This window comes from Phaenicophaeus curvirostris, chromosome 4 (genome assembly GCF_032191515.1).
Source record: "Phaenicophaeus curvirostris isolate KB17595 chromosome 4, BPBGC_Pcur_1.0, whole genome shotgun sequence".
Lineage (NCBI taxonomy): Eukaryota > Metazoa > Chordata > Aves > Cuculiformes > Cuculidae > Phaenicophaeus > Phaenicophaeus curvirostris.
Window position 1 is genome coordinate 77,018,795 of NC_091395.1, and position 26,034 is coordinate 77,044,828.

Below are 26,034 nucleotides of genomic sequence, written 5' to 3' on the forward strand. Positions count from 1 at the left end.
GATGCTGTGCACACACACACAGGGTGCAGGGGATGCTGTGCACACACACAGGGATGCAGGGGATGCTGTGCACACACACACACACAGGGTGCAGGGGATGCTGTGCACACACACAGGGATGCAGGGGATGCTGTGCACACACACACACACAGGGATGCAGGGGATGCTGTGCACACACACACACAGAGGGGTGCAGGGGATGCTGTGCACACACACACAGAGGGTGCAGGGGATGCTGTGCACACACACACACAGGGTGCAGGGGATGCTGTGCACACACACAGGGATGCAGGGGATGCTGTGCACACACACACACACAGGGATGCAGGGGATGCTGTGCACACACACACACACAGGGGTGCAGGGGATGCTGTGCACACACACACACAGAGGGTGCAGGGGATGCTGTGCACACACACACACAGGGATGCAGGGGATGCTGTGCACACACACACAGGATGCAGGGGATGCTGTGCACACACACACACACACAGAGGGTGCAGGGGATGCTGTGCACACACACACACACACGGTGCAGGGGATGCTGTGCACACACACACAGGGTGCAGGGGATGCTGTGCACACACACACAGGGTGCAGGGGATGCTGTGCACACACACACAGGGATGCAGGGGATGCTGTGCGCACACACACACACACAGGGATGCAGGGGATGCTGTGCACGCACACAGGGGTGCAGGGGATGCTGTGCACACACACACACACAGGGTGCAGGGGATGCTGTGCACACACACACAGGGTGCAGGGGATGCTGTGCACACACACACAGGGTGCAGGGGATGCTGTGCACACACACACAGGGTGCAGGGGATGCTGTGCACACACACACAGGGTGCAGGGGATGCTGTGCACACACACACAGAGGGTGCAGGGGATGCTGTGCACACACACACAGGGGTGCAGGGGATGCTGTGCACACACACACAGGGATGCAGGGGATGCTGTGCACGCACACAGGGGTGCAGGGGATGCTGTGCACGCACACAGGGGTGCAGGGGATGCTCTTCACAGAGAGAGAGAGCAGTGATTTATCAAAAATATCGCGATTCTTAATTCGAAAGGGAGAGATGGAAGGAAGAGGGGGGGAGGAGATAACAGAGAGGGAGAGAAAAGGGGGATGGGAAGGGAGGGGGAGGGAGGGGGCTGAGCGTCACGGGAGAGATTTCCTTATTGGGACTCCCTAGCCTACATCCTGAGTCCATATATGGGCATTTACGTCACGGCAGCCTCACTGGGGACTCCAGAAATGGCTGCGGCGGAAGGGTCGGAGCAGCCCGGCTGCAGCTATAAAGGGGGCGACGGGGAGGGAGAGTCGGGCGACCGCACGGGCTGCCGCTGCTGCTCGCCCCTGCTCGCCCCCGCTGGCCCCAGCCCCCGGGAACCTGCCCCCAGCCCCCCACCCCGCCCCACAGCGTCATTCGGGTTGCCCCAAGCAGCCCCCAGCAGCCCCCAGACATTCCTTGGCATCTACCCCGAGCATCCCTCGGAGCGGTCCAGGCACCCTGGAGCATCCCCTCGATCGCCCCGAGGAACCCGGAGCATCCCTGGGTTCTCCCCGGGCATCCCCCAGCTCGCCCCGAGCATCCTCCGACTCGCCCGGAGCATCAATCCTCCTGCTCGCCCCGAGCATCCGTCCTCCGACTCGCCCTGGGCATCCTCCAGCTCAACCAAAGCATCCCTCAGCTCGCCCCGAGCATCCTCTAGCTCGCCCTGAGCATCCTCCAGCTCGCCCTGAGCATCCTCTGGCTCGCCCTGAGCATCCCTCAGCTCTCCTCTAGCATCCTCCAGCTCGCCCCGAGCAGCCTCCAGCTCGCCCCAGCCCGGCCCCACGGCTCCAGCCGAGATGCTCAACGTTATGGATTTCTCCTGCCCGGATCCTCTTTATTCCAAGTACGAGGAAGGCTACGAGATGAAAACTGGAGACCTGCAGGGCTTGGGGCAGCCTGAGCAGCAACTTCTGGCCGAGGCTGATTTCCTTGGAGGTAAGAACAGGGTGGGGGCAGGCAGGGATGGGGAACCCCGCTGGGAGGGAGAACTGCAGCCAGGAATCCAGCATCTCCCCCTCTTCTGCCTCCAGCCCCTGGCTGTGGGTCCAACATGCCCTTCTAGAGCAGGCTGGGGGTCCTGGGGGTCCTGCTGGAGAAGGAGGGTGAAGCCCAGGGCTCTGTGTGTGCTCGAGGACCTGGCTGAGATGGGGATCTCGCAGTGACGCAACACCAGGATCCCGCTGTTCCCCCATCTCCCGCCCCCCCATCCCTGCGCCCCTGTAACCACCGTCCTCTCTGCACCCCTAGGTGAGCTTCTGGGCGCCCCGATGAGTGGGGGGGCGGTGGATTATTCCCTCCTGGGCAACCAGCCCTCTCCTTCGCTCAGCTACACCGGCAGCTTCTTCATCAAGGCGGTACCGGAGCATCCCCAGGACCAGGAATCCCTCTTCAACCTGATGTCGGGAATCCTTGGCATCTCGCCCTTTGCTGCCTCCTCCTCCTCCGAGGGCCACCAAAGGCACCTGGATGCTCTTTACCCCTGCCCAGAGGTGGCTCAGAGCCAGCTGGACCTTTACGCCGCCTGCCAGCCTGAAATGAATGGATCCACCCAATCCACCTTCCCGGAGCAGGGCTACGGGGGTGGCTTCCCCGCAGCAGAGGGTGCTCAGCCCCTCCAGGCACAACCCGCCTTAGGAAACACCTCGCAGTGCTTCTTCCAGCCCAAGCTTCTGGACAACAAGCAGGACATCAAGCTACCTTCTGGTTCCCCAGCCCTGGACAAGTTTAAAGCCTCCTGCGCCCAGTGGGAGCCCATCACCCAGCATCAGGCCTACTTGCCCGCTGGCTACCACTCTCCCGAAGCCTTCTCAGCTGGGGAGAGTGGCCAGGGGCTCTTCCACCCGCTGGGCTCCAAGATGGAGAACGTCTTGTCCGTCAGCTGCCAGTCGGAGCTCGGCAGCCTGGCAGAGGACGCCGCCTGCTTCGGCACCAACCTGGGCTTCGGCTGCGAGCCAGAAAACTTCCCAGCCCGCGGGGACTTTGCCGACGCCAAGATCCACAACCTCCCTCCTCCGTTAATGCCGGAGTTTGACTCCTCCTTGGCCCAGCCTGAAGTCCTGCCGGGTCTGATGAGCTCTACCGAGCTCCTCCATCCTCATCCCTCTTCCTCCGTCCCCCCCACGGACTTTTTGGGCCACCCCATCTCTTCTTCCATCCCTTCCCTGCTGCCCGCCAACCCTCCTGCCTTGGCGGAGCCCAAGAAGAAGACCCGTCGGACCAAGTGTTCTTCCAAATGCTTCTGCCCAAAACCTCATGAGAAGGCTTTCGCCTGCCCCGTGGAGAACTGCATCCGGAGCTTTGCTCGTTCGGATGAGCTCAACAGGCACCTCCGCATCCACACGGGCCACAAACCCTTCCAGTGCCGCATCTGCTTGAGGAACTTCAGCCGCAGCGACCACCTCACCACCCACATCCGCACCCACACCGGCGAGAAGCCCTTCTCCTGCGACACCTGCGGCCGCCGCTTCGCCAGGAGCGACGAGAAGAAACGCCACAGCAAGGTCCACCTGAAGCAGAAAGCCCGGACAGAGGAGAAGCTCAAAGGTTTGGGTTTCTTCTCGGTGGGTCTCTCCTTTGGGACACTGTGAAGCTCCAACATGAGCGCTGGGAGACAGCGTTTCCCAAGGTCCCCCGAGCATCTCACGGGAGAGCCGGGGTGGGAATCTCCTCCTGGGGTGGCCCCGGAGAAGAAGACGGCGAGTGGAGCCGTGCTGGGGAGGAGAGGGGCAGGCGGGAGGCAGAGGCGACTCTGCGGCTCTGGACCACTGGTTGTGGAGGTGGGATGCGAGAGGTTTTGCTCACCAGGAGCCATCTCCAAACTGCAGGGACTGAGTCATTCTTACAGCTCCTGTTCCAAGGAGGAGAAAGAAAAAGCCATGCGGAGAAAGGAAAAACCCATGTACAGAAAGAAATCACCACCAAGATGGATTTTTTTCTATACCCCAACCCATGGACATCGCGTGTTTGTAGTGACCTGACTGTGATTTCCCCTGCCAGCACTTTACACGATGCTCCTGACCAGTTAATTATCCGATCGGGAGCTCCGGCTGCACCGGTTCTTTCTCCTGAAGGAGAGAGATGCCACCAGGCTCCGGCAACCGGAGCCTAATGGTCCCTTTGGAAAGGTGATGTCATTATTATTATTATTATTCCTATTTCCCTGTTTGTAAAAGAAAGAATCTATCAGGAATATTAGAAAATCGTGTCTATTTTTCTAATTAAAGATTTGAGACAATCCAAGACCTCGCTGGGGTTCTCTCTGCCGTTCGCAGTGGCGTTTCTGGGGTGGTTTTGGCCTCTAGGAGACACATATGGGGGAAAAACGTGCTTAAATAATCAGCAGGGAGAGAAAAACCAATGAGGGCAGCAGGGATTCTCCTCCTGAGCATCCCCAAGCCCCCAGGGTGGGCGGCTCATCCTGGGAGAAGGGTCTTGTCCCATGACGGAGCAGGGTTCCCCGCCAGCGAGCTCCCTCTCCAAAAAGCAGGACAGGGCTCCTGGTTTATTCATATGGGGTCTAACTCCAGAGGGATCCACCCTACTTGGATCCAGAGCCATGGGGTCCATCGCGAGGACCACAAAGCCCAACCCAGAGCCTCCACCCTGGTCTCCTGTGGGGTGCAGATTCTCCACGCACCCAACAGGCTTCACATGCAAGAAATGGGGTGAAACAGCTTGTTTTCAACCTGGCACATCCCCAAGGCTGGAGAAGGTACAGGGGCCATCAGGCAGGCAGGATGCGTGCCTCTGAGAAGCTGGTGGGGGCCGTTTGGTCCTTCCCTTTTGGCATTTTAAGGCAGCTGGGAGATGTTCTTCCCCTTCTCCTGGGACGCAGCAGCAGCCGGGTGGCTCGGGAAGAGATGTTGCAGCTTGGAAGGTGCTGCTGACAGCAGAGCCTCCCTCCTCTGGTGGTGAAATGTCACTTAAAACCATGCAACCCTGAAATCTCCTCCTCCTGATGGGCAGCAGGGACACGACAGAGCATCCCTGGCTCAGGGCTTGGGGGTCGTCATCAATGCTCAAACATTTTGGGGATGATCAGGGGAATTCTTACAGAAGGGGAAACTGAGGCAGGAAGGGGCATGGCTGCAAATCTGCTCTCTCCAAGTGATTTTCAGTCCTGGAGAGGAAGGATTTGCTCCTCAGATGTGTTATAGAAGAGGGAGGTCTTCTTCTCCAGATCCTCTTGTTTCCCCTAGCCCTTTGCTGACACGTGGGTTGGAGCATCCTGGGGTTAAGCCCCAGTTGTATCACTGTCCTGGTAAAATCCCAGCACCAGGCTTGCTGTGGGGTTGAAAGACTCCATGGAGGTGGGGAGGGAAGCTGGGCAGGGGATCTGGGGGTCCCTGGAGGCTGCTAGAAGGGACGGGATGGAGAAAGGGGCAGGTGAAACCCGTTTGAGAGGGAAATGCTAAATATCCCCTCGGAGCGGTCTCTAAGAGGTCACACCTGTGATAGCACTCAAGATGCTCATCCCCATCAGGTGGGCACCATCCCACGTGTGGGGGGAGCCTGATCCTGAGTTAGGACCATCCCGTGGGATGCAGACAGCCCCAGCCACCCGAAAAAAAGCTCCTTTATCTGGGGGAAGACTCAGGAGATCATCAAGGACCTCAGCACCCAGGTTTGTTTTGGGAAAAAGCATCTCTTGGGCATCTCTCCGTGGACATCAGCTCTCCCCAGGCAGCGAACGGCCCTGCTGTCCCCTGCGCCACTGACCATGCATGATGTATGAGGCCTTTATTAATACTCCTCTGAACGTCCATCTATTATTGATGCTGGGCCTGAAAGCTCTGCAGAAGCACCCAGGATGGAGGCTTCACCCTCTTCTCCCCAGGCCGGTGCTGCTGAGGGTGGGGGGAGCAAGTGGGATTGTGTTGGTGGGACAGGAGGAGCTGTTGCCTTCCAGCTCAGTGCTGGGTCCAGCCCTGTTCAGTGTCTTTATCAATGACCTGGATGAAGGCATCGAGTGCACCCTCAGCAAGTTTGCGGATGACACTAAGCTGGGTGGAAGTGTCGATCTGCTGGAGGGTAGGGAGGCTCCAAAGGGATCTGGACAGGCTGGATCCACGGGCTGAGACCAATGGGATGAGGTTTAACGAGGCCAAATGCCGGGTCCTGCACTTGAAGCAAAACAACCCTGAGCAGCTCCAGACTAGGAGAAGTCTGTCTAGAAAGCTGCCTGGAGGAGAGGGACCTGGGGGTGTTGGTTGACAGCGACTGAACATGAGCCAGCAGTGGCCCAGGTGGCCAAGAAGGCCAGTGGCATCTTAGCTTGGATCAGACACGGTGTGACCAGCAGGTCCAGGGAGGTTCTTCTCCCTCTGGACTCGGCCCTGGTGAGACTGCTCCTCGAATCCTGGGGTCAGTTCTGGGCCCCTCACCACAAGAAGGATGTTGAGGCTCTGGAGTGAGTCCAGAGAAGAGCAACGAAGCTGGGGAAGGGGCTGGAGAAGAAGAGGAGCAGCTGAGAGAGCTGGGGGTGTTTATCCTGGAGAAGAGGAGGCTGAGGGGAGACCTCATTGCTCTCTGCAACTCCCTGAGAGGAGGTTGTGGAGAGGAGGGAGCTGGGCTCTTCTCCCAAGGGACAGGGGACAGGACGAGAGGGAATGGCCTCAAGCTCCACCAGGGGAGGTTCAGGCTGGACATTGGGAAAAAATTTTTCTCAGAAAAGGTCATTGGTCCCTGGCAGAGGCTGCCCAGGGAGGGGGTTGAGTCCCCTTCCCTGGCGGTGTTTGAGGGACGGGTGGACGAGGTGCTGAGGGCCATGGGTTAGTGATTGATGGGAATGGTTGGACTCGATGATCGGGTGGGTCTTTTCCAGCCTGGTGATTCTGTGATTCTATGAAAACCCGGGACTACTCAAGGATGGGGACAAGCGTTCAGGTCCAGGCCAGCAGAATCCTGGTCCCAAGGCTGCTGTCTTGCCCCGTGTCCACCTCGGAGAGAAGAAAACACGGCAGTGCTGGGGGTTTGGGGCTGGGGACTGAGCTGAGGGGCAAGGGGGCTGGATCAGGATAAAACTTGGTATCAACGCAGGGGGATCAGGGACTGGATCGGGATGAAGGCTTGGTTACCAGCTGGGGATCATCTGGGAACCAAGCTGGGATGCTAGAGGACTGGATCAGGACCAAGCCAGGGACCAAGCTGGGATGCTCAGGGACTCAGTCAGATCCAAACCAAGGATCAAGCCAGGATGCTCAGGGATCAGTTGGGAATCTGATAGAGACCAAGCTGGGATGCTTGGGGACTGGATCATGGCCAAGCTGGAGACCAAGCCAGGGCACTCTGGGACTGGATGAGGACTAAGTTTGAGACCAAGCTGGGGTGCTTAGGGAATGGATCAGGACCAAGCCAAGGACCAAACCACAGTGCTTGGATACCAGCTCACGATCAACTTAGGGATTAAGCTGGGATGGTTGAGGACTGGATCAGGACCAAGCCATGGACCAAGCTGAAATGCTCAGGAACTGGACTAGGACAAAGCCACAGTCCAAGCTGAGGTGCTCAGGGATCATCTGGGAACCAAGCTGGGATGCTCGGGGACGGGATCAGGACCAAGCTGAAATGCTCAGGAACTGGATTAGGACAAAGCCACGATCCAAGCTGGGGTGCTCAGGGATCATACGGGAACCAAGCTGGGATGCTCAGGGACTGGATCAGGACCAAGCCATGGAGCAAACTTTGATGCTCAGGGCCAGGCAACATGCGAAGCTGGGGTGCTTGGAGACCTGCTAGGAATCAGATGGGGACCAAGCTGGGATGCTCAGGAGCTGGACTAGGATCAAGCCAGCGACCACGCTGGGGTGCCTGGGGACTGGATCAGGACCAAGTAAGGATCAAGCCAGGATGCTTGGGGTCCAGCTGGGGATCGGTTGGGGACCAAACGGGGATGCTCGGGGACTGGATCGGTACCAAGCCATGGAGCAAGCTCGGGTGCTCAGGAACGGGATCAGGACAAAGCCAGGGATGATGCTGGAGGGTTAAGGGACTGGATCCAGACCAAGCCAGGGATCAAACATGGGTTCTTGGGAACCAAACTGGGGTGCTTATTGACTGGATCAGGACCAAGCTGGGAGGCTCAGGGACCAGTTTGGGATCAGCTGGGGGACCAAGCTGGGGTGCCCAGGGACTGGATCGGGACCAAGCTGGAGACCAAGTCAGGGTGCTCAGGGATCTGATCAAGCCAAGCAGGTCCAGGACGGGGCAGGGGTGATGCTGCTGACCACCCACGGCCTCTCGCCCCACACCGGCTGCCCCCCTCCTCCCTTGGGAGATGCTCGGAGGTGATTCCAGCTGGGAGCTTGCCAGGAGCAGGGGCTTGGCTGAGAGTGGGGCGAGGGTGGGATTGGGGGCAGAGGAGATGCAGGATGAGGCTGGCAGCTGCCGCATGGCAGCAAGGCCCATGTTCGTGGGGAGACAGGCAGAGGGAGCTGTGAAGGAGGAAAGCGGCAGAGAGAAACAGTCCGGGCTCAGGCTGCAAAGGAGGAGGAGGCAGCTGCTAGCGCTCACCCTCCCTCCTTCCCTTTATCCCTCCTTCCCTCCTTCCCTCCATCCCTCCCTTCACCATGCGGAGCCCCCCTTGAGCCTCAGAGCACCCCGGGGACTCGCATTTCCCAGGGTGCCCAGCAACCCTCGCCCTCCTGCCACCCCAGTGGGGCCTTCAGCCTCTGCCCCCTTCCTCCTCATCCTCCTCCTCCCGCAGCCACCACCCTCCTTCCTTCCCCAGGGCCTGGCTGGCATGGAGGTGCTGGCTGCAGGCAGCCGCCGGATGCTTCCCGGTGCTGCTGCCTCCTCCCTGGGCTGCATCCCTCTTGCCCAGCATCCCTCCTCCTCCACAAAGCCCTGAGCCACCCAGCAGCCTCCTCCTTTGTGCAGCAGAGCGGGTGTGCGTGCTCCGTCACCCCCTCGTAGCCCCCCGGCTCGCTCCGCTTGGCAGGGACGGTGGCGGCTGGCGAGGAAGCGGGAGAGATGCTGCCCTCGCCGGAGGAGCCACACGCGGGAGGTCGGCGGCGAGAAGCAGGTATGGGGCGAAGCGGGATGCTGTGCCGGGAGGCGGTGGCGTGTCCCTAGGCTGCTCCTCACCCAGGGTCCCCAGGGAGCAGGGGGGATGCAGTGGGGACAAAGCCGCTGCCAGGAGCATCTGCTGATGCGTAGCTGGTGGCTACGTTCAATCCAGCTTTTCACGCCCGCCTTCCCCAAGCCTCCTGCACCTCATCCCCAGCCACCGCTGCCCATTGTGGCACCCTCACCTCGCTCCTTCCTACCCCACTGCCATCGCAGCCCCAGCTGGGGAAGGATGGGGACCAGCGAGCACACGGCATCGGCAGCATCCTCCACCCCACCAGCATCCATCACCCCGGTAGCATCCTCCACCACTGGGAGCATCCACCACCTCCATCCCTCTTCTCCATCCCCCTTTTCCCTCTTCGACCAGGCAGTGGAGCTGCCTGCTGGTAGGTTTTCTTTTTTTTGAGGTGGTGATGGGGGGAGTAGAAGGCAGGAAAAACGTTAAACAATGTGAAGAAAGGATCCATGATGAATCGCAGGTAGCGGTGCTGAAGCAGCTCGGGGATGCGTTTTGCCTCCTGCTGCAACCGGGAGCGTTTCCCAGCTCCAGATGCCGGGAATAAAGCTCCGGCTTTATTAGCGTGGCCACCGTAGTAATGACTCCGCTAATAATTGCCTTAAATCCTGATCATGGGTGGGAGGAAGGAGAGGGTTTGTGGTCAGGATACGACCTGCCTTGGCTGGGAAAGATGGACCGAGGCTGATCGAGGACCCCGGGAGACACAGGCATGGATCCAGGCCTGAGATATCGTAGCACGATGCTGTGGCTCCATCCCTACAGCGGAAAAAAAAAAAAAGCGCTTTCTCATCCCACCGGTTACCACTGAAGTTGCCGGTGGAGCTTTGTGCTCCCCAGGGCTGCTGCTCACCCAGGTGGGGTGAAGATGCAAGGGTGCATTTTGTAACGACCCCCAAAACATGAGCGGGAAGATCCAGAAACCCTCCCAGCACATCTTTTGGGGTTTGGGGTTTTTTTGGCGTGGATTTCTTGCCTTTACTGATTTTTCTCTAAAAATACGGTCTTCCAGACCTCGTGGCCCGGTTGTGACCTCCAAGGGGGGTGCTCAGCCATGGGAGTGAGCACAGATGGAGGGTTTGGTGATGGTTTACTTGGTGGTTATGGGGTACAGAGGGGCTCGGAGAGGTTCTGGGGTGGTGGGAAGAGCCTTTTGTGGAATGTTACAGAAGGACGAGCAAAGGGTGCTCCCACCCATGGGTGCTTTGGGGTGAAAGCACCACAAAAAAGCACCTCAATGGGTTCTTGTGCCTCCTAGGCTGGAGGAGACCATGGCAACCTGGGAGGCTGCCCAGGGAGGTGGTGGAGTCCCCATCCCTGGAGGTGTTTGAAAGCCAGGTAGATGAGGTGCTCAGGGATCTGATTTAGTAGTGGACAGGTACAGCTTGATGATCTCAAAGGTCTTCCGACCTAGTGACTCTATGATTCTATGACCTCTCAGTGGGTTTTTGTCAGCTTATCACATTTCACAAGGGTGGCGTTTTCCTCCCGTGATGTCTCGGAGGGTTTCGTGAGTGAGAGATAAACCAGGTCCCCACAGGAACCCTCACTAGGCTGAGCGCAGGTAACCACCGGGTCCTCTGTGTCACCAGGAGAGCACAGAGAGGGGGTCCCTCAGACCTGGAGAGGATCAGCAATGAGACCCAGTGGCTGGGGTGAGGGGCTGGAGAAGTAACTAAACCTGCTGTGAGGCTGCATGGGCTCATCTAGCAGGACCCGGTCACCTTTTGCTTGGAGGAGGTGGCCCCCAGCACTCCAGCCCCAGCATTAGATGTAGCCCCTGGCACTGTAGGTTCTCATGGTGGTTGAGCAAGAAAGCACGTGGGTCACCCTTCTGTGGCAAGATCAGAGTGGATGGAGAGAGATTCTTCATGGATTGTCCACTTTCCTAATATCTGTACTGCTCCCAGATTGTTGTGGACCGTCCCTAGGATTGTGGACCATCCCTAGGATTATGCACCTTCCCAAGGGGTGGGAGAACTTCCTAAGGGTTATGGACCTTCCCAAGGCTTGCACAGCTTTCCACGGGTTTTGGAGCTTCCCAAAGCTTGTCGATGTTGCCAGGGCTCGTGCGCCTTGCCAAAGGCTGTGGAATTCCCCAAGGACTGGGTGTCTTCCCAAGGGTTGTGGAGCTTCCCAAAGGTTGTGAGTCTTCCACCTCATTGAGGTGCTGAGGGACATGGGTTAGTGATTGATGGGAATGGTTGGACTCCATGATCTGGTGGGTCTTTTCCAACCTGGTGATTCTATGATTCTGAAGTGCTGTGGAGCTTCTCAGAGGTTGTGGGTCTTGCCAAGGGCTGGTTGACTTGCCAAGGGTTGTGGAGCTTCCCAGAGGTTAGGGGTCTTCCCAAGTGTTGTGCATGACTGGAAGGAACATGGGAGGGGGAGGACGGCAGCAGAGAGGGCACCAAGAAGGACCAAGGAGAGACTTTTGGGGACCCTATATCGCTAACCCCCCTATCTCTTCCAGCGCCCGGCACCGGCCGATGCTGACACCCCTTCTGGAACTTCCATCCCAGGGCTCTCACCCCACCATGTCCCAGCAGAGCTGTGGCCCCACCAACCAGGTCTCCCCGACCCGTCCCGCGTGCCACCGGTCCATGCATCCCACACCATGAGCGGAGCCGAGCAGTTCCCCTGCGTCGGGGCGCGTAGCTGAGGGATGGCCTCGCTGGACCTGCCCTACCGGTGTCCGCGGTGCGGGGAGCACAAGCGCTTCCGCAGCCTCTCCTCGCTGCGGGCGCACCTGGAGTACAACCACACTTATGAGACCCTCTACGTCCTCTCCAAGACCAACAGCATCTGCGATGCCGCCGTCTTCCCCCTGGCCGCCGACGGGGCCCTGCTGACGCCGGCCGCCCGGCGGGACTACTTTGAGAGCACCTCCTTCCAAGGCAAGGACCAACGCTTCTCCTGTGACCTCGTCCCTGCCGAGGAGCTGGAGCCGGCCCCGTCGTCTTCTCCCTCGCCCCGCTATGTCCACGAGATCGAGATCCCTCTGACGGAGATCTTCACGCGGGGCAAAGCCGTGGCGCCGGCCCCCACGCCCCCAGCCACTATGGACAGTGCCTACGAGGAGGGCTTGGCCCGCCTGAAGATCCGCGCCTTTGAGAAGCTGGAGGTGGACAAGCGGCTGGAGAAGCTGACGGAGGAGGTGGAACAGAAGATCGCCTCGCAGGTGGGACGGCTCCAGGTGGAGCTGGACCGCAAGAGCTCGGAGCTGGAGAAAGCCAAGCAGGAGAGCCTGCGCCTCAGTCGGGAGAAGCAGGAGCTGGAGGACCGGGCGTCTGAGCTGTCCCGCCAGGTGGACGTCAGTGTGGAGATGCTGGCTTCCCTCAAGCAGGACCTGGTGCAGAAGGAGCAGGAGCTCACCCGCAAGCAACAGTGAGTCCTTTGCCCTTTCCCTTGGCTAGGGGGTGGGAGGGAAATCAGTTCCTGATGGCAAACCCCAAGAGCCCAGCACCTCAAACCAAGCGCTAGGACATAGGCCGCTTGGCCATGCCCATTAGAATCATAGAATCATAGAATCACCACGTTGGATAAGACCCACTGGATCATGGAGTCCAACCATTCCTATCAAACACTAAACCATGTCCCTCATTAGCGCCATCACAGATCAGGATTTACATCTTCTCCCGTGGGGTCAAGAGTCCACATAGACCTGAGCCTCTCCATGTCCATGACCAAGTTAAGTCACATCATAGAATCACAGAATCACCAGGTTGGAAATGACCCACTGGATCATTGAGTCCAACCATTCCCATCAATCTCTAACCCAGGTCCCTCAGCACCTCGTCCACCCGTCCCTCAAACACTGCCAGGGAAGGGGACTCAACCCCCTCCCTGGGCAGCCTCTGACAGTGCCCAATCACCCTTTCCGTGAAAATTTTTTTCCTAATGTCCAGCCTGTCCCCTCCCCTGGTGGAGCTTGAGGCCATTCCCTCTCATCCTGTCCATGCCCAGCTCAGGGTTCTTCTCCCAGGAGGGTGGTATAGCCCAAGCAGTGTGACCTCCATCTGCTGTTTGGATCAACTGATGTCACTCAGCCAAATAGACTTTGCTCCTCAAGAGTTTCTAAGCTAAGCTGAAGGCCACTTAGGGGTCCATAAAGTCAGCGAGGAGCAGGATAATGGAGAACAGCCATGCTCATGCTGGGATGGGAGCACTGGTGGGATTCCTCAAGGATTTGTCTTGTTCCCCACCATCCTCAAGACATTCAGTAATGACTTTGACTCCAAAAGAATTGCTTCAGCTCAGAAAGAAAGTTCACAGGATTTGCTGGTGGGGGGGATGATTCTGGGGAGAGGAGCAGGATGATGCTGGGGTGGGGTAGGACCAACACCTCTTGGTTTGGATGCATGTGTATGGGACAGGAGATGGGGAGGTTTGGGGTTACCATCAGCTGCCTCATGGGTGTTGTCCAGGGGCATCTTAAGGGTGTGGGAAGGTAGAATGAGGGCCAACGAGGTGGTCAAGTCTGGAGCAGGGCCTGGAGAGATGTCAAAGAGGGCAGACAGTGTGTGACCTATGGGACAAATGCATCTTCGTAGAATCGTAGAATGGTTTGGGTGAGAAGGGACCTTAAAGCCCATCCAGTTCCAAACCCCTGACATGAGCAGGGACACCTCCCACTGGATCAGGCTGCTCAAAGCCCCATCCAACCTGGCCTTGAACACCTTCAGGGATGCGGTAGCCTCCACTTCTCTGGGCAACCGGGGCCAGGGCCTCACCACTCTCATAGAAAAATATTCCTTCCTAAGATCTCATCTCAGACTCACCTCTGGTGGAGCCTGGACACTGTTGCCACCTAAGAACCTGGTTTTATACTCCAAAACTACCTCCTGTAGCTCCTTTCCTTAGACCCTTGGCTATCCCCATCCGTCCCCAAACTCCTCCTGGCAGAGCAACAAAATCCTTTATGAGGTTGCAGAGGAAGCACATGAAAAGCTGATAAGAGATGGTTTTTTTCCCTCAGTGTGGGGAAATCACCATTTTCAGCACCAAACCTCATTTTACATTTCCCCAGGAACAAAACATCGCCTGGGATACTTCCCATCCCTGCCAGCTCCAAAACACCACGAGGCTGTTATCCCTGTGCAATCCTTTTTGTTCCTGGGCTCTCTTTGCTTTGCCAGAGACATTCCTCAGCCTTGCCAGCTCCAAAACACCACGAGGCTGTTGTCCCCACGGGATCTTTTTTGCTCCTGGGCTCCGTTTGCTCTGCCAGGGTGTTTTTCCACCCGGTCGGTGCCAGTGATAACCATCAGCATCATCTTACACCCATCGCGCCAGCGCCCCATTTGCCTTCCAAATCTCCTGAGTCACCTCGCCAGGAGCCTTCCCAAACCATTACCAGGGAGCTCCCAAGCTCACCCTGCAGGAGGCAGCTTGGGGGCAATTAGTTGGTAGTTAAATGGTAATGAATTAGTAACCAGCAATGGGAATTCTTTCACCAAGGGCTGCCCCCCTCTCCTTTTCTTTCATGTTGCTGCGCAGATCAGTGTGATCGGGGGCGGGGCGGGGGTGGTGCACAGTCGGGTGTGCATGGTCATAGAATCATAGAGTAGTTTGGGTTGGAAGAGACCTTAAAGATCATCTAGTTCCCACTCCCCTGCCATGGGCAGGGACATCTCCCACTGGATCAGGGGCTCCAAGCCCCATCCAACCTGGCCTTGAACACCTCCAGGAATGGGGCAGCCACAACTTCCCTGGGCAACCTGTTCCAGTGCTACCCTCATGGTGAAGAAATTTTTCCTTATATTTAGTCTAAATCTGCCCCTCTCCAGTTTATACCCACTTCCTCTCGTCCTATCACCACAAGCCTTTGTGAACAGTCCCTCCCCAGCTTTCTTGTAGCCCCTTTCAGGTACTGGGAGGTTGCTATAAAGTCTCCTTGGAGCCTTCTCTTCTCCAGTCAGATGTGCTTGGTCAGGTGTGCACAGTTGGGTTGTGCATGGTCAGGTAGGCATGGTTGGCTGTGTGTTGTCAGATGTGGACAGTCAGAAGTGTGCTCAGGTGGGCACCGTTGGGTGTGCACGGTCAGGTGTGGGTGTTTGGGTGGGCGTGCTTGAGCGTGTGTGCTCAGATGTGCTCGGTTGGGTGTGCACGGTTGGGTGTGCACGGTCAGGCATGTGCAGTTTGATATGAGTGGTTGGGTGTGCACGGTTGGGTGTGCACAGTCTCAGGTGTGCATGGTTGGATGTGAGCAGTCTGCTCTGCACAGTTGGATGCGCATGGTTGCGGGTCCGCGCTTGGATGTGCGTGATTCGATATGAATGGCTGGGTGTGCATGGTTGGAGATGCACGGTTGGATATGAGTGGTTGGGTGTGCACAGTTGGGTGTGTGTGGTTGGATACGAGTTCTTGGGGGTGCATGGTTGGATATGAGTGGTTGGGTGTGCACAGTTGCATGTGTGTGTTTGGATACAAGTGGTTGGGTGTGCGTGGTTGGGTGTGTGTGTTTGGTTGTGAGCAGTTTGCTCTGCACAGCTGGGTGAGCATGGATGGTTGTGCACAGTCTCAGGTGTGCGTGGTTGGATATGACCAGTTTGGTCTCCAGTTGGATGCGTTTGGTTGGGTGCACATGGTTGGGGGTGCACAGTCAGGTGTGCACAGTTGGGTGTGAGCAGATGGGTGTGTGTGGTTGGGTGTGCACAGTTGTGTGTGCGTGGTTGGATACGAGTGGCTGGGTGTGCATGGTTAGGGGTGCACAGTTGGATATGAGTGGTTGGGTGTGCACAGTTGGGTGTGCGTGGTTGGGTGTGCGTGGTTGGATACGAGTGGTTGGTGTGCATGGCTGGGTGTGCACGGTTAGGGGTGCACAGTTGGATATGAGTGGTTGGGTGTGCACGGTTGGGTGTGCACGATTGGATATGAGTGGTCGAGTGTGCACAGTTGGGTGTGCGTGGTTGGATACGCACGGTTGGGGGTGCAAATTTGGGTGTGCATGGTTGGCTGTGAGCGGTTTGCTCCTCACAGCTGGGTGAGCACAGCTGGTTGTGCACAGCTGGATGTTCACAGCTGGATGCTCCCAGTCAAGTGTGCACAAGCCAGGCGTGTGGAGCTGTGTTTGTGCACCTGCAGGGCTTTGTGGTGCCGAGCGAAGGTGTGAGAGTGCTCATGCACGTGGGCGTGCGCACCATCGGCGTGTGGGTGTGCTCACGCTGGGTGTGCAACTGCCTGTACGTGTGCCTGGCGGGTTAGAGAGGGTGCCACCATCATCCTTCTCCATCATCCCTCCATCACACCATCATCATCATCATCATGAAGTGCTTAGGGATCTGGTTTAGCAGTGGACAGGTACAGTTGGGCTTGATGGTCTCAAAGGTCTTTTCCAACCTAATGAGTCTACGATCCTCCTCCCTCTGCTCTGTCTCACTCACGGGCCTGACTCCACTCCTGGGAGCGAAGGCTCGAGCTGGGATGTGCTGGGATGCGCGAAGGTGCTGGGACATCATCCATGCTCTACCTTGAACCATGGCCAGGAGCCATCCAGGCTGGCACAGACACAGCTCGGGCTGATGATGGAATAGTCCATAGAATCATGGAATGGTTAAGGTTGGAGAAGACCTCTAAACTCATCCAGCCCAACTGTCTTGCCCAACACCACTGTGCCTACTAAACCATGCCCTGAAGTGCCACATCTACACGTTTTTTTGTACCCCTCCAGGGATGGAGACTCCAACACTTCCCTGGACAGCCTCTTCCAGTGCTTCACCACTTTTTCAGTGAAGACGTTTTCCCTAATACCCAGTCTAAACCTCCCCTGGTGCAACTTGAGGCCATTCCCTCTTGTCCTGTCTCTTGTTACTTGGGAGAAGAGACCAGCCCCCACCTCACTACAACCTCATTTCAGCTGGTTGTAGAGATCAACAAGGTCTCCCCTCAGCCTCCTCTTCTCCAGGCTGAACCATCCCAGGTCCCTCAGCCGCTCCTTGTAAGGTTTGTGCTCCAAATGCATGCGAGCACGCTTGAGCCCCCACCCCAGCTCGCAGACAGGGACAGAAGTTCTTAACAGGGATGGGTGGGGAAGGATTGGGTTGTCACCCACTGCTCCCTCCACGCAGGGAGGTGCTGCAGATCGACCAGTTCCTGAAGGAGACGGCTGCCCGCGAGGCCAACGCCAAGGTCCGCCTCCAGCACTTCATCGAGGAGCTGCTGGACCGAGCGGACCGGGCGGAGAAGCAGCTCCAGATCATCAGCAGCAGCTGCGGCACCACCCCAAACGGCAGCCTGGGACGCTGCGGCACGCCGGGAGCCAAGGCCGCCGGCCGACCGGGACCTCCACGGGCACAGGCACAGGCACCCCTGTGGCTTCGGGCATCATAGAATCATGGAATAGTTTGGGTTGGAAGGGACCTTAAAGATCATCTAGTTCCAAGCCCCCTTGCCATGAGCAGGGAAATCCCACTGGATCAGGCTGCTCCATCCAATGTGGCTTTGAACACCTCCAGGGATGGAGCAGCCACAGCTTCTCTGGGCAACCTGTTCCAGTGTCCCACCACTCTCATGGTGAAGAAATTCTTCCTAATGTCTAGCATCACCCATGCGGCTTCTCTGATGGCTACAAAGGGTTGAGTGGGGAGGTGTAGGGATCCCCATCTTATTCCTGTGAAGGAATGGATCATCCTGGGGGGGATCCCACGGAGAAGTTGCTTCTTGGAGGGTCTGTATTTCCATGGCAAGCACGAGCAAGGTGCTGGGGTGGTGCTGGAGATGCTCTTGTGCATCCTGTTTGGGGATGGCCTCACCCCAAAATGCGACTGGCACTGGATGGGTTCTCAGGGTCATCTCCTTCGGCTGCATGACCTGCATGTTGGGTCTGGCAACACTGAGTCCTCTTAGAATCACGGAACGGTTTCGGTTGGAAGGTACCTCAAAGCCCATCCAGTTCCAACCCCTCTGCCATGGGCAGGGACACCTCGCACTGAACCAGACTGCTCAAAGCCCCATCCAACCCGGCCCTGAACACCTCTAGGGATGGGACATCCATGACTTCCCTGGACAATTCGGGCCAGGGCCTCATCACCCTCATCATGAAGAATTTCTTCCTAATGAGCCATTCCCCCTCATCCTATCACTCCAGGCCCTTAGAAAAAGTTCTTCCCCGCCTTTCCTGGAGCCCTTTAGGATGGAATCATAGAATGGCTTGGGTTGGAAAGGACCTTAAAGATCATCTCTTGTTCCATCTCTCTGCAGAGAGACCGGCACCCGGGGCCAGGAGCAGCCGTGCACGGTCCCTATGTTGTGGCCAACCAGCGCTCCTCCTCCAGCACCGGGTGAGTCCAGCTTGGGATTTTAACGGGATGCTGGTTTTTGGTGGGGCGAGGGGCTGGTGGGAACCAGACCTACATCCCAGTGAGCGCTGAGGCCGAGCATCCCCGTCCCCCAGCGCCTCGAGCCGGGCGAAAGCCGTGTCGCAGAGCTCGGGCTGCTACGACAGCGACAGCGCGGAGCCGTGCCCGACCGATGACACCGCCGACGGGCATCCCTACGTGGCACGGGACGGCGCCCGGGGCTCGGGGCTGCGCCGACAAGCCATCCAGAACTGGCACCGTCGGCCCTACCGCAACAGCACCGAGGGCGAGGAGGGCGACGTCTCCGACGTGGGCTCTCGCACCACCGAGTCAGAAGCTGAGGGCTGGGAGCCGGACGCGCCCGGATCCGCATCGTCCCGACCTGCCAGCTGCCGGCTGACAGGTGAGACCATGCTGGGATCTTCTGGGGAGGTGGGAGGATGGGGAGGATGCAAGGTGGGGAAAGGTTCCTTGGCTCCGCAAGGACCATCCCTTCCCCACCGACTTCCCTGGCTCCTGGTGGCAACTGATGGTGCGTGTCCCGCAGCCAGGACCGAGGGGCCCGGGAGCAAGGTGGGTCGCCTGGAGAGGGGCAGCCCAGGCCACTCCAGCGAGGTGATCAGCCCCGAGATCCTCAAGATGCGGGCAGCTCTTTTCTGCATCTTCACCTACCTGGACACCAAGACCCTGCTGCGGGCGGCCGAAGTGTGCAAGGACTGGAAGTTCGTGGCCCGGCACCCGGCCGTGTGGACTCGGGTGCTGCTGGAGAACGCCAGGGTGTCCTCCAAGGTACCAGGGATGGGGGTGACACTGCTCGGGGTGAGATCTTTCCTCCAGAAAGGTGAAGCTGTGCAAGCATTGCTCTTGGGTTGCTTGTCACGCTGCTCCGGTCGCAGAGGTGCTCACATGGCACATTCACGCATGCACACCTGAGCTCACCTGTGCACGTGTTTTCATGTTCTTTCCTGGTCGTACCTGTGGTTTTATTGCACTTTTGCATGACCTCCAAATGGATGTTCACCTGTTAAAGGTGTGCACGTGCCTCTGCATGCTGAAACACGTGTGTGCTGTGGGGTGTGTGCACAGATCCACCCAAGACAGCCAAGGATGGGTGACGTGGGGCACCCCAAAGGTGTCCCTCTGGGTGATGGCCACCCCTGTCCCCCCAGTTCCTGGCCATGCTGTCTCAGTGGTGCACCCAGATGCACTCCCTCACCCTCCAAAACCTCAAGCCGCGCCAGCGAGGGAAGAAGGAGAGCAAGGAGGACTACATGAAGAGCACACGGTGAGTCCCGCGTCCCAGGTCCCCTCCTCCCACGGCTGGAGCTGCTGGTCCTCAGGAATGATGATGTTCTATGAACCCTATCGATTGATGTTCGTCACACACCAGCTCCTGCTGTGGGGTTTGGGCATCCTGGAGACACCCATGGGACACGTCACCACCCTGAGGTGGCCATGGGGAGCGTGAGCGTGGGTGCCCGTGCCTGACGCTGCCTCCATCCCTGGCAGGGGCTGCCTGGAAGCCGGGCTGGAGTCCCTGTTGAAGGCCACGGGCAGCAACCTGCTCATCCTCCGCATCTCGCACTGCCCCAACGTGCTGACCGACCGCTCGCTCTGGCTGGCCAGCTGCTACTGCCGGGCCCTGCAGGCTGTCACCTACCGGTAAGGACAGCCACCAACATCCACTCGTGCCCATGGGGGGTTCGTGGGGTTGCCTGGCTGAGGAGAAGGCTAGGAACATCTACAGGATGTGCTGGGGCTCCTCTGATGCTCATCCCCATTCCTTGTCAGAACGCAGCTCCTCTGGCAAAGGACTCGCCTTTCCACGTCCCCAGCCCAGCAGCAGCCCCAGTGTCCCCAGCGCAAGCTTTCCTTGCACCTCTCATCCTCTTCTGGCATGTTCCCATGCAAATGTTTCCCTTCCAGCTCCGTTCCCACCATCCTGTTATCGATCTCACCCCAGCTGGAGGCATCTTGGTATGGGGACATTGCTTTATTTTAGAGAAAGGTGAAGAAGAGGTGCACCAACACCAGGACCCAGTGAGGTCCCATCTGACTGTCACCCCCTAATGAAGGAGAGGAGACCTCAGGGTCCCTCTGTCCTGGGAGGAAGGAACAGCTCTGCCATGAGATTGCAAGGGGCCAACTTGGAAGCTTTGCCCAAGAGCAAAAACACAAGGCTCATCATGGTCTGGGTCCTGGAGGAGGTCACAGGTCCTGGAGGAGGTTTCTGACTGCTCCTTGGTCTTGGAAACCTTCTGAAGAAGCTCTGCATCCCATAGGGACAGGATTTGGCTTTCCTACACTCAAGGAGGTCCCTTGCTCTGCTGTGTCCTGCATTCAGTCTCTGCTTCCATGGGTGTCCTTGTGCAGCCCAGGGTGGAGAAACCTTCAGGTGGGAGAGCACAACCCAGCCAGCTCCTCCACGATGGACCAAGCACTCAGACAGCGCTGGTTTGGGAATCCCAAGCCATGAGACAGCTCAGTGCTGCCGAGTTTAACCCGAAGACATCTCCATCAGCCCTTTCCAAGGGCATCGGCACAAGCTCCAGTGCTCCTGGCACGTTGCTAACCTGTGACTCTGACTCATGTTCCAATTAACCTGCCGTGCTCGCAAGGGGCTCTCGGCAGGCATCTTCAGCAGAGAGGTGTGAAACGCTCAAGATAACACCCATCGCTTATTTTTAGGCTTGTTTGAAGTTTCAAAGTAGGTCATTGAGAGTCAAGAAGTGTGGCCTCCGTGTTTAAGAGGGAGCCCAGTGCGATCATAGAATCACCAGGTTGGAAAAGACCCACTGGATCATCGAGTCCAACCATTCCCATCAATCACTAACCCATGTCCCTCAGCGCCTCGTCCACCCGTCCCTTAAACCCCTCCAGGGAAGGGGACACAACCCCCTCCCTGGGCAGCATCTGCCAGTGCCCAGTGACCCGTTCTGTGAAAAATTTTTTCCTAATGTCCAGCCTGAACCTCCCCTGGTGGAGCTGAAACAGCTTTACCACCTCCTGGCACCTTCACCATCTAGGCTGGGCAGGTGGCAAGTGACACGAAGCCAGTGGGATCTTATATTTGTTCTGCAAGGGTACACGACCTGGCCGTCCATCACTTGCTACCTTTGCATCTGGAAGACTTCTGCCTTCACCTTCAACCTCACCTTCAACCACCAACCTCACCTTCAGCCTCTAACTTCAGCCTTACCTCCAAACTCATCCTCATTCTCACCTTCAGCCCCATCTTCTTCCATTTTTCTTGGCGTTGCACATCCATAGGCACAATACCAGGTAGAAATGTCTTCAGCCTTCCTGCACGGGTTGATGTTGGGACTGTCTGGTTCACGGGCAGCTTGTGGGTTATGAATAACGACCACGTTTGTACCTCCAGGTTCAGAGAGATGTAGCAGCGTGGAAGCTGCAGACACGGGCCCCAGTGCAGCGTCACTGCTGATGGGGACCACCACGTGTCCTCTGTGTCTTTCCAGGAGCTCTACAGACCCCGTGGGTCACGAAGTCATCTGGGCCCTTGGAGCAGGTTGCAGGGACATCATCTCCCTCCAGGTCGCGCCTCTGCATCCATGGTAAGAGTTACAATAGGAGGAGAACAGGATGGGTGTGAGGGGCTTGGAAGAAATGGGGTGCAAGATCCAGATTTGCTTGGGGTGGCCTCATGGAATGAGAAGCAATTCTGGATACCAGTTTGAGAGACTGAGAGTTCAGCCTCATCCCTCCCTGTGAAAAGTGGGAGCTGTTGGGTGTAGGCACCTCCCTGCCAAGCTTGGAATGTTTCCTGGGAGACTGCTAACACCAGAGATGAAAGAGGAGCTGTGATGGGTCTCGTAGGCAACATTGAACATCAAACGCTTGTCTGAGCTCCTCACTGCTTGTGTAACAGCAGCCCTGAATGACCTGGATGTTTTCAAAAGGGTGTTGAGTAGCTGCTTAGGGAGGCGGCTGCAGCTGATCTCAATTTGGAAAAGCATTTTGGAGGCATGAGGATGCCCCCACCCCGCAACATCTGGGTGACCAGGAGTTCATGGCTTACAGAGCAGGTTACTCGGCTCCATGCCATGAGGCCTCCCCTTGAACATTCCTTCTTGTCCTGGAGGCTTCTTGCCGTGTCCTATCCCACATCACCCTGGATCGAGGTGTGCAGAGGGGGATGTCTCGTAGCAGGAGAAGCTGGATGCCACATCTCTGGTGGTTTGTGTCTTCCCTAGGAAGAGAGGCCACGTGGCATCTAGGTTTCTCAGCTTGAGCTAGAGGTCCAGGCTTCTGCTACTGGTTTGATCAGAGCCAAGGAAGTGGTGGAGTCTCCATTCCCGGAGGTGTTCTAAAAGTGTGTAGACGTGGCACGTTGGGACATGGTTTAGTAGACACGGTGGTGTTGGGCTCATGGTTGGACTGAATAGTCTTAGAGGCCTTTTCCAGCCTTAATAATTCAATGATCACTGAAAGCAAGAGAGTCCAGGACCCGATTCAGATCTCCAGAGGTGGGACAGAGGGACTCCAGCGAGGTGAATCCCAGGTTGGCGGGGTGGTTGAGGTCCCAGCTCCAACGCAGGAGCACTTGTGATGGAGGGCGAGTTTCTCTGCCAGCCTTCCCCAGCTCTTTCTTCTTCATCTCGCCAGCCAGCAGCCAACGCGTTTCAGCAACCGCTGCCTTCAGATGATCGGAAGGTGCTGGCCTCACCTGCGGGCGTTGGGCATCGGAGGAGCAGGCTGCGGCGTCCAGGGGCTGGCGTCCCTAGGTAGGCAGCTCTCTTTGATGGGACAAGGAGGAGGGGACCTTGCAGGAGGCAAGATATACCTCTAGGAGATGCCCCATAGGGATCTCAATGGAGAAGCTCACCCCAAGGGACCATGGGGAACCCTGTCCCTCTTTGCTTCCACCTCCTAATGCTCTATTCCCATCAGCTGTCCTCCTCCCTTCCCCATGGGATGGTGACAGCAGGTGCTCTGTCCTTCCAGCTCGAAACTGCATGCGGCTTCAGGTCCTGGAGCTGGACCACGTGGCAGAGATCAACCAGGAGGTAGCAGCGGAGATGTGTCGGGAAGGGCTGAAGGGGCTGGAGATGCTGGTGCTGACCTCCACGCCAGTCACCCCCAAAGCCCTGCTGCACTTCAACAGTGAGTAGCAACGGCAGGGGACGTGCATCACATCATTCATTGGTCAGAAGGCCACCAGTTCTCCAGCTCTATGAACCACAACCTGCCTTCCAGCCCTGTCAGCAGGAGCTCAATGACAACAGTTTATCCTGGAGAAGAGGAGGCTGAGGGGAGACCTCATTGCTCTCTATAACTAACTGAAAGGAGGTTGTGGAGAGGAGGGAGCTGGGCTCTTCTCCCACATGACAGGATGAGAGGGAATGGCCTCAAGCTCCACTAGGGGAGGGTCAGGCTGGACATTAGGAAAATTTTTTCACAGAAAGGGTCATTGGACACTGTCAGAAGCTGCCCAGGGAGGGGGTTGAGTCCCCTTCCCTGGAGGGGTTTAAGGGCCGGGTGGATGAGGTGCTGAGGGACATGGTTTAATGGTTGATGGGGATGGTTGGACTCGATGATCCAGTGGGTCTTTTCCAACCTGGTGATTCTATGATTCTATGATTCATAGACCACCCACTCCCTACAGAGGTGTTGGTCACCACGAGCGGGTCTCGTGCATCTTCAGGGTCAGGTTTCCCCAAATGCAGAGGGACTTGAGGATTATGAGGTAGGTTTAGCTTTGGGGAGGCTGCCTCCCTAGCAAGTATGTCGAGGCCAGGAGGTATCTCTGCCCCTAGGTGTGTGCCGGAACCTGAAGTCCATCGTCGTGCAGGTGGGCATCGTGGACTACTTCAAGGAGCCCCACAGCCCTGAAGCCAAGAAGATGTTTGAAGAAATGGTGAACAAACTCCAGGTAAAGGATGCCATTCCCAGGTCACCAGACTCGTGTCCCATGGGGTCTGAGGACTAGTTCTTGCCCATTGCTGAAGTTCCTCAGTAGAGAACATTTTGCTCACTGAGGGCACGCTGAAGGCTCACTCTCCATCAGCCACACACGCCCCAAATGCTGAAACAAGATCCAAGGTGCTGCAGTTCCTTCCCATTGCTTTAACCAGGGCTTCTTCTCTTGGCTCGGTTCCCCAGGGACACAAAAGGGTTGTTTCTTCCTTCATAGGACAACTTACTTGCAAAATCCTGTGAAGCTTGTTGGGCTACAAGGTTGGAGGTGATGATCTTCAAGGTCTTTTCCAGCTTTAATGATTCTATGAGTCTATGGCTAAGAAGGCCAATGGCATCTTGGCTTGGATCAGAAACAGCGTGGCCAGCAGGGCCAGGGAGGTTCTTCTCCCTCTGGACTCGGCACTGGTGAGACCGCTCCTCGAATCCTGGGGTCAGTTCTGGGCCCCTCACCACAAGAAGGATGTTGAGGCTCTGGAGCGAGTCCAGAGAAGAGCAACAAAGCTGGGGAGGGGGCTGGAGACCAAGAGGAGCGGCTGAGAGAGCTGGGGTTGTTTAGCCTGGAGAAGAGGAGGCTGAGGGGAGACCTCATTGCTCTCTGCAACTACCTGAAAGGAGGTTGTGGAGAGGAGGGAGCTGGGCTCTTCTCCCAAGGGACAGGGGACAGGACGAGAGGGAATGGCCTCAAGCTCCGCCAGGGGAGGTTCAGGCTGAACATTAGGAAAAAATTTTTCCTGGAAAGGGTCATTGGTCCCTGTCCGAGGCTGCCCAGGGAGGGGGTTGAGTCACCTTCTCTGGAGGGGTTTAAGGGATGGGTGGATGAGGTGCTGAGGGACATGGTTTAGTGTTTGATAGGAATGGTTGGGCTCAATCTGGTGGGTCTCTTCCAACCTGGTTCTGTGGTTCTATGATAAGCAATCTCTCTGCGTGAAAGCAGAATTAAAGTTAATTTTAGTTGTGAGGCTGGATGGATGGAATGGAATGAATGGTTGGACTTGATGACCCGGTGGGTCTTTTCCAACCTGCTGCTTCTATGATTCTATGAGGCTGCCAGGTCCTGCACCGTCCATGCTCTCTTGTCCTCTTCCAGGCCCTGAGGAAGAGACCCGGTTTCTCCAAGATTTTACACATCAAAGTGGAAGGAGCCTGTTAGACCTTCAGGGAACCACAAAGCACATTCCCCTCTCTGCTTGGCAGAGCCAGCGGCTCTACGAAACCAAACCCACTGTCCGCTGCTCCTCCGTTGCTGGACCTGGAGCATGGAGACACCGGCCCATGAGCAAAAAAACCCCAAACTCTTTGAGCCCTTCGTGACTGGCCACCAGCGCTCGTCCCCACGGCCACCTCGCGGGCAAGAAGGTGCTACTTATGGAAATTTTCCAGCTGCCCGAAGAGGCTGGGCTGCGCTCTTTCCCGGGAGGGAAGGTGGCTTCAAACCCTCCGTAGCTGCTCGTTGCCAAGGATCCTGGTTTGGGGAACGTCTTTCTTCTTAGAACTCTCTTTCTGGGGAGTTTTTTGGCTGGTGGATGGTGTGGGAGATGAGGGTGGCTCAGCCCATCCCTGGGGGCTCTTTGCAGAGCATCCTCGTCGTCCTCTTTGTGGGCTGGTGGAAGTGGGGTGGGAAGGGGTTGTTCCTCCAGAGGAA

General features: G+C 57.4%; 2 protein-coding genes across 2 annotated transcripts in view; both read left to right on the forward strand.

The window, feature by feature from the left end:
* The first annotated feature begins 1,661 nt into the window (after positions 1–1,661).
* On the forward strand, positions 1,662–4,187 carry EGR4 (early growth response 4). Its single transcript, XM_069854934.1, has 2 exons — positions 1,662–2,003; positions 2,316–4,187. The coding sequence occupies exons 1-2, from the start codon at positions 1,865–1,867 to the stop codon at positions 3,653–3,655; spliced, it is 1,479 nt and encodes a 492-aa protein (XP_069711035.1). The 5' UTR covers positions 1,662–1,864; the 3' UTR covers positions 3,656–4,187.
* Positions 4,188–11,668: 7,481 nt separating this feature from the next.
* The window catches only part of FBXO41 (F-box protein 41), a 116,028-nt gene continuing 101,662 nt past the window's right edge, over positions 11,669–26,034 (forward strand). The window contains exons 1-12 of the mRNA XM_069856680.1: positions 11,669–12,540; positions 17,223–17,451; positions 18,355–18,434; positions 18,548–18,855; positions 19,000–19,241; positions 19,622–19,737; positions 19,962–20,114; positions 21,932–22,027; positions 23,079–23,197; positions 23,418–23,576; positions 24,230–24,345; positions 25,480–25,975. Coding sequence (XP_069712781.1) covers positions 11,819–12,540; positions 17,223–17,451; positions 18,355–18,434; positions 18,548–18,855; positions 19,000–19,241; positions 19,622–19,737; positions 19,962–20,114; positions 21,932–22,027; positions 23,079–23,197; positions 23,418–23,576; positions 24,230–24,345; positions 25,480–25,542 — 2,403 coding nt within the window. The 5' untranslated portion in view covers positions 11,669–11,818 and the 3' untranslated portion in view covers positions 25,543–25,975. The remainder of the gene's footprint in view (positions 12,541–17,222; positions 17,452–18,354; positions 18,435–18,547; positions 18,856–18,999; positions 19,242–19,621; positions 19,738–19,961; positions 20,115–21,931; positions 22,028–23,078; positions 23,198–23,417; positions 23,577–24,229; positions 24,346–25,479; positions 25,976–26,034) is intronic.